Source organism: Nasonia vitripennis, chromosome 5 (genome assembly GCF_009193385.2).
Source record: "Nasonia vitripennis strain AsymCx chromosome 5, Nvit_psr_1.1, whole genome shotgun sequence".
NCBI lineage: Eukaryota > Metazoa > Arthropoda > Insecta > Hymenoptera > Pteromalidae > Nasonia > Nasonia vitripennis.
In genome coordinates this window covers 15,686,220-15,699,760 of record NC_045761.1, presented here as the reverse complement: position 1 = coordinate 15,699,760, position 13,541 = coordinate 15,686,220, and the positions used below count along the sequence as shown (strand labels likewise).

The 13,541-nt window shown below is 54.1% G+C and overlaps 1 protein-coding gene across 1 annotated transcript; it reads left to right on the top strand.

The window, feature by feature from the left end:
• Positions 1–2,690: 2,690 nt before the first annotated feature.
• Positions 2,691–12,992, top strand: LOC100119505 (protein Wnt-10b). The gene is made up of 4 exons (XM_031932970.1): positions 2,691–3,363; positions 8,136–8,389; positions 9,985–10,280; positions 11,076–12,992. Exons 1-4 carry the CDS (start codon positions 3,242–3,244, stop codon positions 11,697–11,699), a joined length of 1,296 nt encoding a protein of 431 aa, XP_031788830.1. The 5' UTR covers positions 2,691–3,241; the 3' UTR covers positions 11,700–12,992.
• The last annotated feature ends 549 nt before the right edge of the window (positions 12,993–13,541 follow it).

Here is a 13,541-nt window from a genome sequence, read left to right as displayed (position 1 = left end):
CGCTATACGTTGATTAAAATTTTGCGTCGTTCGTAATGAAAGCTCTACAGCGCGTGCACAGCTGGGGGAACCAAAATTCTGGATATATAATAACGTGGCTGCGTATCACACGAGGATCTATATCCATCCACCTTGAAAGATTCAAAGTTAGCAATCTATTTAGACTCGCTTCCGAGAGAGAGCAGCGCATGAACAGCGCGCGTACACGGAACTGTCAGATCTATACGCCGCGCGTCCTATCATCGGCTTTACGAGCGAACGTAAACTTTCCGGGCTATATTATACACACTTAGCTCTGCAACGTGTATCACGATCGACTCTGGCCTCTCCCACGATCTCCGTGACCTCTTCCCGTGCGCGATCCGAGGCCGATCTCGCGGACAACTTATATCGGGACGCGCACGCCCGATTATTATTCGCGTCTATGATGACTGGGCGGCTGCGTCGATCAAGACTGTCAAGAGTCGATCGAAACACGTAGCGTAAACTCGGCCGAGTGTGCGCGCGCGCGCTCTGGAAATAAAAGAGCGATCGAGCTCGAAGCGAGTGACGTGCAGACGGGCGAGTCGTTTTTTGAATTCCTCCCTTCCAGCCAGCGACAGGTATAGCGTTTAATAACGATATATAGCATGCAGAAAAGCCAAAGAAGCGGCCGCACCGTCTGCGCAAGAACAGCCAACGACTCTAGTCGCGGAGAAAGAGCTGTGCCGGATTGCTGCACGCGCGCACGACAGTCTCTCGCGACTCGCTTTGACGAGGGTAAATGCTCGGAGCATGCGCCTATGCAAGACTCGCGGAACTCCTCTCCAAGACGAATCACTCGACTCTCTTGAATAATCCAATTTTCCCGCGCTCGAGAAGGGCAATTCGGCAAACGCAAGACACAAGAACGGGCAGGACGATAATGAAAGAAATGCGATGCTACAAAGATTTAGGACAGGTCGAAAAAAAGCTGCGTTTGATCTCGCTTCTGCGCAGAGCGCAATGTGTTCTCGGATTAGCGATAGCCGCGGGAGAGAGCCTTCGGCCGACGAGTGATAGGGATACTTTATTTAGCGCCTCGGCAGAGCCCCCGTAATATAAAGCTCGCGCCGCGCGGAGGAGAGGCGACGATAAGACGGAAATAGATCGCGTATCGCGAGCATGAGTTTCCACGCCGCGCTATCTCGCGTCTTCGCGTCTCCGAGGCCCCGAGTGCGCCGACGCTCGAGCGAGAAACGGGTTTTCCGCAGCAGCGAGTCGCCGAGCTAATTAAAAACAGCGCCGACGAGGCGGACAAAAGCTGATCTGCGAAAAGAGTAATACATATCATAGTCCGGATCATCGGCTAGTGTACACCGTCTCCCGATTATCAGCGGCGGGAGCCGTGTACATGTATATTCAGTAGCTCTCCGGAGTCGCGATTGCTTTGTAGTGCGGGTGCACACGCCGACGTTTGATGTCACCGGTGCGCGCGCGCGCGCGCAGGGGCTGCGCACGTGAGTCGGCGCCGTAGGGCTAATTGCAGAGAGCTCGAGCTTTCTCTCGTCGGCCCCGTCGACTGGAAACTAGCGAATTCGCTGCACACACGCAGGCAGAAAGGCAGAATGTGCGCGGGGCACCCCCTCGACCTTTTCTGCGGCGCGTGCCTCATCGATCCGCATCTCTGCCGGCTTATTAAAATCGTCCCGGCGATGAGATCAGTCGCGCGTCTCTCGGAATTTCGCGAGCCGGAGCTGGAGAGGGGAAGCGAGAGATAAAGCTCGCGATCGACTAGCCGCGCGGGGGTGATCCGCTGCGGCGGCGGGAGAGATGACGGAGGGAGCGGCTGCGGAGGATGGTGGGGACTCGGAGAGACCTGGACTCCTCCCACTGGATCTCGCGTGTCACGTGATACGTTCAGGGACCGGAGCCTGCCTTCCGCTCTCGGGAGCGCGCCTAGGGGGCTGATCCATCCCCTAGAGTCCCGAGGCTCGCGCCGATCGATCCCTCCTCCGCGTCCGGCCGCAGCGAGGGATCGTCGTTTCATCATCGTTCGGGAATTCCGACGAGGCTGCGCAATCTTATCTCCGTCAAACAATAGCGTCACACCCGAGCCGCTTCCCCGAAGGCGCGTTTGCGCAACTCCTCGAAAGGCCTCGACACGCGGCGCGCTTATCTCCCGAGCTTTCTCAAGCGGCACTTCCAAGTAGTACGACCAGGACTCAGCGCGGAGCGACGTTGAGAAAATGCTGCAGACGAAAGAGAGAGAGAGAGAGAGAGAGAGAGCCGAAAAGGAGAGGAGGAAGTCGATCGCGCTGTGTCTGGGGCGACAAGCGAGCCCCTCTCCCTGCCTCTGCGCTCAGGGTAGCTGCAGCGCGTAGAGAGTCGGGAGAGGTGGCGGCGGCGCTGGTGGTGGCCAGTCTGCGAGCTGGTGGGGGTTGCAGCCGCGGCGGCTTTCCTTCGGGAGAAGCAAACTCCGAGTCCATCATAGAGCAGCGCCGGAGCATCTCACTCTCCCTGACAGCTGCGCGCCCGCATCCCTCGGAGCCCGCGGAGGAGAGCAGCCGAGCGGCGGTGGTAGTAGGAGAGAGCGCGAGTGTGTGCGTGCCGCGGAGGAGGCGGGGTGAAGGAAGCGGCGGAGAAGGAGGTGGCGGAGGAGGAGGAGGAGGAGGAGGAGGAGGAGGAGGAGGAGAGCTCTCTCTCTCTCTCTCTCTCACTCTCTGTCTCTAGCGAGGCCGGCGGACGAGGAGAGCGAGCGAGCGAGGAAAAGGAGTAGGAGGACCCCGAGGGCGACTTTTTTATTTGAGTCTGACACTTGGAGGAGTAGCGCGCTGCGCCGCGCGGCACCGACAGGAAGTACACGGAAAAGCGCTGCCCGGCGCCAGTCGCGCGCTTCCGCTCGATTTTGACGCTCGGCCCTTCACCTACTCGTGCGCAGCGAAGCGGGCTCCAGTGCACCGCGAGGATGATCGCCGTTGGCTCCGCCAGGCTGCTCCGGCGCGGCCGCGCTAGTCGCGCAGCAGCCGAAAAGCTCGCCCGGGCCCCGCCGACCTAGGAGTGCGCCGTCAGGGAGCGATGCGGACGTTGTCGAGCGAGCACGTGTGCAGTGACGGCGAGAGCCGCGGAGTGCAGTAGGCCGACCGAGCACCACGCAGTACTGCGGCTGAGAAGCGCGGCGGGAAAATTCGAGAATTCAAAAACGAACACCGTACGTGATATAGTGAGTGACGTTGTGAGGAGTCGTCGCGGAAGGGACGAGAGAAGTCGAGGCGATGAAAGAATGCCTTCGTCGGGACGACGAGGAGAGGACGTCCTGCAGGCTCGGCCCGTGCCTCCGAGGACGATAGCCTGCAGGCTCGGCCTCGCGCTCGCTCTGCTGCTCGTTCTCCTCGATCATCGACGGTAAGAGACTTGTTTCTTCATACATTATTTTTTGTTTTTGCAAATCGACCGAAAGCTGCTTTTTTGCATGACCTCTCGATTGAAATGTTCAATATCCGCGGAGAGGTTGCGCAAGCAGTTTCAATCAGGAGGCGGCAATCAATTTACGACCGCGGATTCTCGAAAATATGAGCGTAAAGAAACTGAAAAACGACGGGCCATTCGTTAACGCCACTGTGGAACTCGCGGTCCCGAAGCAACAAGTTTGCAATGCGCGATTAAAGAAAATTACCGTCGCGTCAGCGTGCCCGCGAGCTCTCTGAAATTCCTCCTCGCGCGCGACAAAGAGCCGCCCGCGCATAATACAGCCGTCAAAAGTCGCTCGCCAGGAGGAGGAGAGTCCGTGTCGAATTTCGCAAGGGAAAACGCACATAATGCACGCCCCGGTAGCGTCTTCTTCGATCCTCATTCTTCCATTCTCGAGCCTTTGCGCGCTTTTGTTGTTCGCGGCAGCCTATAGGTATTCCCCAGAAGAAATCCATCAAAAAGTAAAAGCCCGCGCCGGACTCGGCCCGCCGGTGGTCGCCGATGAAAATCGTAACGACCCACTGCAAATAGACCTTTTTTCACCTCCGGCTTTTTACGACGCTCGTAAAAATCCGGCGCTTCGCGCGCGCGCGCGCGCGCACGCACGCGATTTAAGCTGTAGTGGCGGCGAGCGCGCTGCACAAAGCAGCTTCGGCCTCGAGTTGCTACTTATCCAATTTCCTTTCAGCCGCAAGGCCCGATTGTGCTATTGGCATCGGGGCTGTGCGTATATAGTGGGTGTCGCGCGCAGAGCCTCCCCCTCGGCACGGCATTGCCCTCATCGAGAGGGAGCCGAGAGCCTGCAATGGCATGCGCGTCTTTTGATAATGCCGGCGCCCTTGAAAAAGTCGGCGCGCGCGGTGCGTAGTCTAGCTCTCGTTAATTCAAGAGACCGAGAGATCAGAGAGAAACGCGCTCTGGAGTGCGTGTGTCATCGCGCCTCTTCGTTAGGCGCGGCAGCCAGCGCGTGTCGAACTCGCCGTGTAATGGGGGAGGTGCCGGGGATTAATTCTCCGAGCTGCCTGATTAGCCGAGAGTCTACAGTGTGCGGTACGCCGGTTTCCAGACTCTTCGTTTTACCTAATAATTTCCATTGGCCGCTGACGGCGCCTATCATGACGTTGAAATCTTCTATCACATCAGACGCGACAAAAAATCGTTTTGTGCGATACATCGAAGTAACACACTTGTACCGCGATCTGGTTCATTAGACAATCAATCACGCGCAACGACTGGAGTTTATGCGAGTTTATGCAAATAACCCGCAATAATCGGTATGAGATAAGCTCGCAGATTGATGGAATAAACCGCGGCGATTCTTGTAAAAGCAGCCAACACCGATTTAATCGGCCGATCAATCAATCGAGAACAAACAAGCTCGAGTAGCGGCTACCACGTAAACTAATCTGATGAAAAAGGAAAATCCGCAGCAGACGGCGGAACAAAGGCCGTCGCCGGCGGTAAGATCGTTAATTCGTTATTGAAAGAGCGCGCGGATGCAGCGAGCTCGAAATAGGCAAAGAACGCGTGACGAAGAGACTCCCTCTTGCTCTCTTATAGCGAGTCTGGCCTTAATCGAAGCGCGCGCATGCACGCACGGAGGTAGGGGGCAATTACTTATAAAGCGGTGGCGGCTGCGATCCGCGGCGACTCTCGCGGGATAAGGCGAATCTCGCTCTCTTCGACATTAGCGCAGGACGATTCAGAGGAGAGAGAGAGAGAGAGAGAGAGAAGAGGGAGAACAGAGACGGCGGCCGATGGCTATCTTTACGCGAGCAGCGCACGTACGTCCCCCCACCCATTTTTCCTTGGCCGCGGGGCTCTTTAACATCCCGTCGTCAACTCTCGCTTTATCTCTCGCGAGAACGAATCCCCCATTAAAAGCGAAATTCCATTGCGTATATGCACTGCAGCGGCGGGCCCCAAGAGAGCGAGAGAGCGAGAGAAGCTGCTGCCGCTGTGGCAGGATAAAACGCACGAGCAGCCATCTTAGATTCTTCCGCGACCCCTGGGTTATTACAAAAATGCAGGACATGCGTGTGCGAGCATTTCTGCGCGAGCGGGGTTATACGCCTCGGGAGATAGGGAGCAACTCGGCCCTCCGCATACAGCTACTCCGGTTTCTCGCGATAAAAGTGCATCGTAATTCGAATATACAAGCTTTGATGTGCTCGAATTTTCTCGTTTCTGACTTGTTAAGAAATAAGAGCTGCATCGCCGAAAATGTAGCGCCTATATTTATACGCCCTGGCATCTGGCCCCGCTTGCGATTTGTTCGCCCGCGCCTCGGTCATTAATCTGCCGGCCTCGGATCATCAATAGCGCGAAAGATAGCCGGCAGGCCAGCGATGTAGCGGTAATGGGAGCTCTCAATAACGCAGAGCTCGCTGCTCCTCGGCAGAGAAAGAAAGTTTCGCGCTTTACTTCTTTTCCCACACTGCCTACTGCTGCGGCGGCGGCGAGCGAGCGAGAGAGAGAGAGAGAGAGAGAGAGAGAGAGAGAGAGAGAGAGAGAAAAGTGCAGCCGTGTCCTCTGCAAACACTCCTCTCTTTTTTCTCCGGGCCGGCGGGGAGAGATCGGCTACCCTCCTGTTGCGCTTTTTGCTCGTCGCCCGCTAACCTTACACAGCTTTTACTTTAGGAGAAGCACGTCGGCTAATTTGTACCGCAGATAACTCCGTCGCACCTGAAATTCACGAGTGAGCGGAGTGAGGGGCCCTGCGGATGTCCTTCCACTTGTTTCTTTGCGCTGCATATCTCGGCAGCCTGCGGATAGGCCAGAAATCTCTCACAGGAAAACTCGGCTCTCGCACTATCTCGTGGAAATATTGCCCGAGAGGTGCTAACGACTCGAGGAGCGATAAAAGTGCGGAAGAGCTGGCGGCTCTTGAAATTCGTATCTCGAGTGTGACTCACGAACGGCCGGTAATTCGTCGGTGACGACTTTGCGCGTTCGAGTCGCGAAAAGATGAATCATCGATTCGCGGGCATCAAGTCTCACGCCTGGCCCGCATAAATCTTCATTATCGGAAAATAATCATAGGGTATAAATTAGCCCAGGCGATCAGAAGAGAGAGAGAGAGAGAGAGCGACATTTGCCGGCAGAAGCTAATCTTTACGAGCTCGGCCCACCTAATTTCCCGGCCGAGACACGCAAAGTTATAGACAAAGCCAGATGCCAGGGCTATTAATCCGAAATCGGGAAGCTCGCGCGCCAACTGGGCGATCGGAGAATCCGATAACGAACGTGAGTTTTCGGTGCGCCCTCGGCATACCGCGACCGCGAGGAATGTACCCGCGGGAGGAATCTTTCTCCGGCCCGCGGCTCGATCTCTCCGTCTTCTCTCGCTTGTGTTTCTGCTCGCAAAATCACTCAAACCGATCGTCGAACGCACATACATCGACGCGAGACACCGACTCGCGCGCGTGGGAAAAAGCTCGCCGTGATCTTGTTCGCGACGGACTGGCGACAATTTCTCTCCCTCTCTCTGCATCCATCGATGCCTGTCTCTGTTGAGCGCTGACGAGATCGAAAGTTCTGTAGGATTGTGCAATCCGGGAGATTCCCCGTAGGTTTCGAAGATAGACTCTGTTCGATTGAGGTAGTCATTCCCGGAAATTAAAAGGCTCGTAGGAATTTCGAGGTACTATTTTTAGGCAGAAGTTTACTAGCTCGTTAGTTCCATTGGATCGAGAGATACGTAAATAACTAAAACTCTGTAACAATCAAGTGTAAATACAAGTCAATGAATATGATAAGCAAAACATCGCTTCCTAAAAATTCATCCAACCTTCTAGCAAATCATTTCCTGCAATGCAAACACTATTTGACAATCAAAAGAATGGTATCCATGTGATTACTATTATTTTATAATCAATTAGTTACATAAAAAGCATCTATTTTACAAAAAAAAAATGACCAGTAATACGAAAACAGAAATTTCGATTCAGACAGACAAAAAACAAAAATATAAGTACAAATAGGGAAACTTAAAAACTGCAGTCGACAGTCACCATCGCCAAACAACAAAAATCGAAATTCTTTACATTAAGAAAATGTATCTGTCAAACTTAATCAGTCTCCTTGTCAGTCAGTCAGACAACGTCAATTATATGCATTGGACAATTACAAGCTAGTGATATAGGGTCAAGATTTTTAATCGATATAAAATTTTCACTGTTCAATGTTCGATAGTTTCCAACACATAAGAATTTATAAAATATACAAAACAAAAATACGATTAAACCAAAATCGAGTATTTAAAATAAAAGGGTGAATGCAGGAAATCAAAGACTGATATTATTCATGGATAGAATGCCCCGCATAAGTTCAACGTACGTAAAACACATTTTACATGATAAACAATTCATCGGTTATTTAAGAGATAGTTTTTTTGTTTTTTTTTTAAATTCCCTTTTTACGATTAGTCGTCTTTTTTGTAACAACAGCTCAAGTTTAAGTAAAAGTAGAAAATATGCAAGTGAATGTGGGCGTTGCTGGAATTGTGAAAATATATACCAAAAGATTTGACATTATTTTCAACAGCATCAAAAAGTTCTATATTCTCATAAATTCCATCGCCCCTCCTTTATTTGATATATCGTCGCAACGAAAAATATAATGCACGCATTGTCGTCAAGCACAGTTAAAGTGTGGACCAGCAAAATTGCTAATGGCTCTGTGAAAACGTTTGTGTGGCTCGACAGGGTGAACTGCCTGATGAGCAACTCGGTGGACGACTGGATGAGCAGCAGCGCGGTGAGGTGCAACGGTGTCCCGGGCCTGACGAAGGAGCAGCGCGAGCTCTGCCACAGGAACCCGGACGTGACGGTGGCCGCGATAAAGGGCCTGCAGATGGCGATCTCCGAGTGTCAGCACCAGTTCATGTGGCACAGGTGGAACTGCTCCTCCCTCACGACCAGCAGCGTCACCCAGCACAGCAGCGTCATGCTCCAAAGAGGTATACACTCGTGACTCGTCGGCCGGCGATACCGATCTCCCTCTCTATCTCCCTATAGCTGCCATGCACAGCTTATAACGCTCGTTCCCTTTCTCCCGCGCGCCCTTACGTAACCTCTACGTGGAAACTTCTCGTCTCCGTAAAAACTCGACCCAGTTCCATAAGAAAAAAGCCGCGCGCGTGACGTATGAATTCGTCGCCCATACGTGCGTCGAATAAGCCCGATCGCTACATATGCTCACGCGCCGGGCACTTATAATACGTGATCGCTACAAGTACCTGACTCGAAAGCTCGAGCGACCGGTTGCCTTCCACGCACGCCTTCGATGAAGAATGAGCGATGCCGATTTCACGGAATTTCTCACGATTCATTTCGCGCTGCGCTCGTCTCGTTTTTACCTTGATCGGTCGATCGGTCGTCATTACTAAATTAATTCCCCCGAGGAGGATGCATATTCATTGGCGCGACTCGGGTCCCCCGTCGAGAGGTGTCGAGTTTACCTTCGTCCCAGCGATTTTCCGAGAAAATCGAGCGTGGCCGATATCTGCATTGTCCCGAAATCCCGCGCGTCGAATCGCCCCGTTTCCTCTCAACACGCGCCGATGTCACATGAAACACATACGGGCGACATCGGCCGGTTGTGCGCGTTGCGGCAAATAAATGCCTCTCGCACATCTGCCGCAGCACTCGATCTATAAAGCCTGGGATTTTACTGCCGGCGGGGAATCGATTACGCTCGAGTTAGCGGCGGAGCTTATTACTCCCGTTCTCGCGGATAACTATAACTCCGCGGCTTACGCTTAAATTCGTCAGGCCGATCGCCGAGAAATCCACTTAAAACAGATTGAAATTGACTTTTGATTTATCCTCGCCGAGCGAGAGCGGAGCGAAGCAAGAATGTTCATTGTGCGCGTACGCTCTTTTTTCGCTCTCTCTCTCTCTCTCTCTCCCGAGGGCAATCTTTCATCCTGTCTATCGCCGCGGCCTTTTACTGTCCCATGCAAATGGCGGGCAGAGAGAGAGAGAGTACCTAACTGCAAGAGAAGACTCGCGGAAAAACAAATGACGGGGAGGTATGGGGTACAGGGCTACTTCGCGTGTCAGTCGTGTCGGCGGCGGGGAATAGACGCGCTTTTAACCGTCGCTTCCCGCGATTTATCGCCGCGTTATAAAACAAAGCGGCCCTATAAAGCGAAAGCTCGCGCTCTCCTCCCACCTGCCTCGCGCTCGCTCGCTCGCGAGTCCCTTATAGAGACGAAATCCTCCGGACGCTGCGCGCTGAATAGTGACGGCTGAATAATCTGTTCTCCAGGCGCTTGCAGCTGGGCCTTGTAGGGAAACCCGCTCGAGATGTGTATCGATCGCCGCCGCTGTGTATTAAAGTCAGCCTCGCTGCGGCAATTTGCTACGATAGCGCGACTCGCGGAGACAGAGCTGGAACTCGCCCGACACTCGGACTGTCGGCGGGGACTGCTCCTTTATCTTCGCGTTAGCGCGCGTCTCTTTGTTCTAGCATTTTTCCGCGGCGGACCCGAATGAATTGAGATCAACGACTCCGGACAGTGGCACTAATGGCGAACGCGCCGCGCTTCAGGTTACAGGGAGACGGGCTTCGTGTACGCGATCTCCTCGGCGGGGGTGGCGCACAGCGTCGCCCGCGCCTGCAGCATGGGCCGACTGCTGTCTTGCGGCTGCGACCCCTCGAGCTACACGAGCCGGGCCACGAGGAGCGGAGCCAGCGGAGCCGGCGGCACCCAGTGGAAGTGGGGCGGCTGCTCCCACAATCTCGAGTACGGCATGGACTTCTCCAAACAGTTCCTAGACGCCCGCGAGGTCGCCGGCGACATCCAGTCCACCGTCAATCTGCACAATAACCAGGCCGGCCGCAACGTGAGTATGCCTTTTGAGAGTGAGGGCTAATGAGACGGTTCAATATCATCGAGCGAGTGAGCAAGAGAGAGAGAGAGAGAGAGAGAGAGAACAATGCGCGGCGAGTTTCCGCTCGTGAATCTTCTTCCTCTTAAAACCACAGCGCGCTTCGAGCGATCGCGTGCGCTCCTGTTGAACACGTGAATAATTGAGCGCATGCGCGTACACACGAGCTCTTCTTCTTCTTCTTCTTCTTCTTCATCTTCAATCTCCTCTTCTTTTCCCCCCGTTTCCGCGAGCCTGCGCCGCCGCGGAAAAGAAAGAAAGACTGCAAATCCTCCTTCCCCTGCTTCTGCTTCTTCTGCTTCCTCTCCCTCCCCCTCGTCTTCTTCTTCTTCTTTTTCTCGCTCGCACTTACCTCTCGACGTTATTAAGACGGAGCCCTGGGCTGGACCACCCAGCCGTAGACTCATTAACTGTTTTGTACGCGACACCTCTTTGTCTAAAAGAACCTTCTCTCTCGCGCTCTCTCGCCGCGTCCCCCTCGCGAGAGGCGCGCGTCACGTGCTGCCCCGGCGTACGGCTATATATAGATCAGCCGCGCCTACCTCTACCTGTTTGTACAGAGCTTTGGATTCGGTATTTTTTATTGCCATCCGGCGAGGGGGGAGAGGCGCATTTGACGCGCTCGTCTCAGCTCCCGAAGCGGGACGGCAAATAGCCGCGGACAAAGGCCCCGCAGCTCGTGACTCCGATCCTCTGACGAATCTATCCTATCATCCACTAAAGCGAAGAATGCTCTGTCCGAATTTCCAGGCCGTAGCGAGTAACATGCAGGTGCGCTGCAAGTGCCACGGCATGTCGGGCTCGTGCGAGCTCAAGACCTGCTGGAAGGTGGTGCCGGACTTCCGCATCGTCGGCCGGACCCTGAAGAACCGCTTCCGGAACGCGGTCCCGGTGGCCCAGAGCAACTTCGGCAACGTGACGCCGCTGACGCGGCTGAGGGGCTTCCGCCGCGGACGCAACCGGCCCGAGCGCAACCAGCGGGGCCAGCGCAAGCACCGCAACAGCGCCGCAGCCGTCGCCATGGGCAACGGGGCCGGACTCCAGCCCGGTGGAGGCAACGGGGCCCGGCGCGGTGGCGGCGGTGGTGGTGGCAAGGGACGCAAGACCAAGAACCTCGCGGGCCAGCTCTTCTTCTTCCAGAAGTCGCCCAACTTCTGCGAGCGCGACCCGCACGCGGACATCGCCGGCACATCGGGGCGCAGGTGCAACAGGCCGAGCGCCGGCGGCGACGGCTGCGCCTCGCTCTGCTGCGGACGCGGCTACAACGTCATCAGGCAGCGGCGGACCGAGCGCTGCGCCTGCAAGTTCCACTGGTGCTGCTTCGTGGAGTGCCAGAACTGCACCGTCGAGGAGTGGATCACTGTCTGCAAGTGAGCTCGAGGGGACAAGCGTGTATCTGAAATCCGATGTCTACTCCTCAGTCAGTAGATTAGGAAGTTTGCGCGTTGTTTTCGACCCACCGGATTGCTCGCTCGGCGTTCGACGAATCTTTGTAGAGAAAGCTTGTAACTGTACCTTAGTTGATGTAGCGCTCGTAAGGTAATCCACCAAAGGCCCGAAGTAATTAGCGATCGTAGGAGTACATCCATATAGGTCGTAATCTTAATTTTTACACGCAAACGCTATTTAATTATTTAAACATTAACCCCAATCCACACGGCTCTCGCCGGGAAGTTTCGCAACGAGTGTGGGTCGAAAACACTCGACTCGAGGCACTCCATTCTGTGTGCACGCGTCGTCTTCCCACGCGCGAATTCGCGTACGTCGCGTTGACAAATAAAAAAGATTGATAGAAACATAGCACACCGCCGAGAAGAGACAGGGACGCGTTCTTTTCTCCGCGTGTTAGACGGAGAGGAAAAAACGTCGGAGTGCAATTTCATCTTCTCTCGAGCCTGCGCAAGGTTGAAGCAGCAGCAGCGGTAGCGGCGACAAAGCGAGTTTCACTGTCGAGCGTGTGCCGTGTCGCGCAGAGACAATACGTACACCTTACGTCACTCAGTGAAGTAATGCAGCCAATCGATTAGGCCGAGGCGCGGGTTTCGTTCACGAAGTGAATTCCACGTCGCGTCGCTGATTTATATGTATATGGAGATGAATGTTATACGATAATTGTATATTCAAGTTACTCGATCCACTATGTATTTATACCCCGATGTGTATCGATGTTACAGGGAGTGGATGATCGATATGGAGGGGAGAAAAATCGCGCAGTGGGAGATCGAGTGCGAGAGCGAGAACGAGCGAACAATTAGCGCAGACGATAGAGAGCAGCAAGAATAACGAGAAAAAAGTTAAACAATTAGCCAGTAATTTATACACGTACGAAAGAGGAAGAAAAAAGGGGGGATCCGTAGGCCGCGAGCTGTAAGTGGCCGCGGCTCGATGTGTAATTTATTTGTATAACAGTCCGACGTATTTATCGACTCGACTATTTTCTGTCCATTATTTATAATTCAAGTACTATCCGCTAACTGTAACGCCACCTCTACCGCAGTATTACTAGAAGGGAAAAGAAAAAATAATCTCGTACTTTGCGCGACGCAGAAGGAGAGCCGGAGAAGAAGCAGGAGGAGAGGAAGAGGAGACTAAGAAGAAGCAAGACGACGACGAGCGCTGCGCCGCAAATCTGTATTATAATGCGTACAATAAAGAGAGTTCCTTTAATCAGTGATTTCATTTATTCTCTCTCTCTCTCTCGCTCTCTCTCTCTCTCTCTCTCTCTCTCTCTCTCTCTCTCTCTCTCTCGTCCGTCGCTCGGAGGCGCACCGGGGCAAAAAGCCCGCGACGACGATTTCCCAAGTTATCCCCGGCGCGGAGAGAAAAACGGAAATGCTCGGCGCGCGGCAGTTCCCATATCGAGCCGATGTCGTTCCCATTGTCCCGAGAGCGCGAAACAGCATAAATTAGACGCGCGAGAGAGCTGCCTCGGGCAAAACAAACAGATCGGATCGATCCCTCTCGACGCCTGGATTTTGATCGGTAGGTATGCAACCGCCGCGGCAAAAACGCCGGAGCTCGACGACACTCGTCCCGCATTACTTATTCCCGTCTCGTTTTTCAAGCGCTGCCCGCTGAATATCATGGATTTATTCATCGCCGCTGCAACTTTATCCCCCGTTGCGCAGACGCCTCGCGGCAGGTTCCGGCGATATTTGCATTCGACGAATCGCTAACTAACCGGGCAAAAAGTGACGTGCTAATTTTGCTAATCGA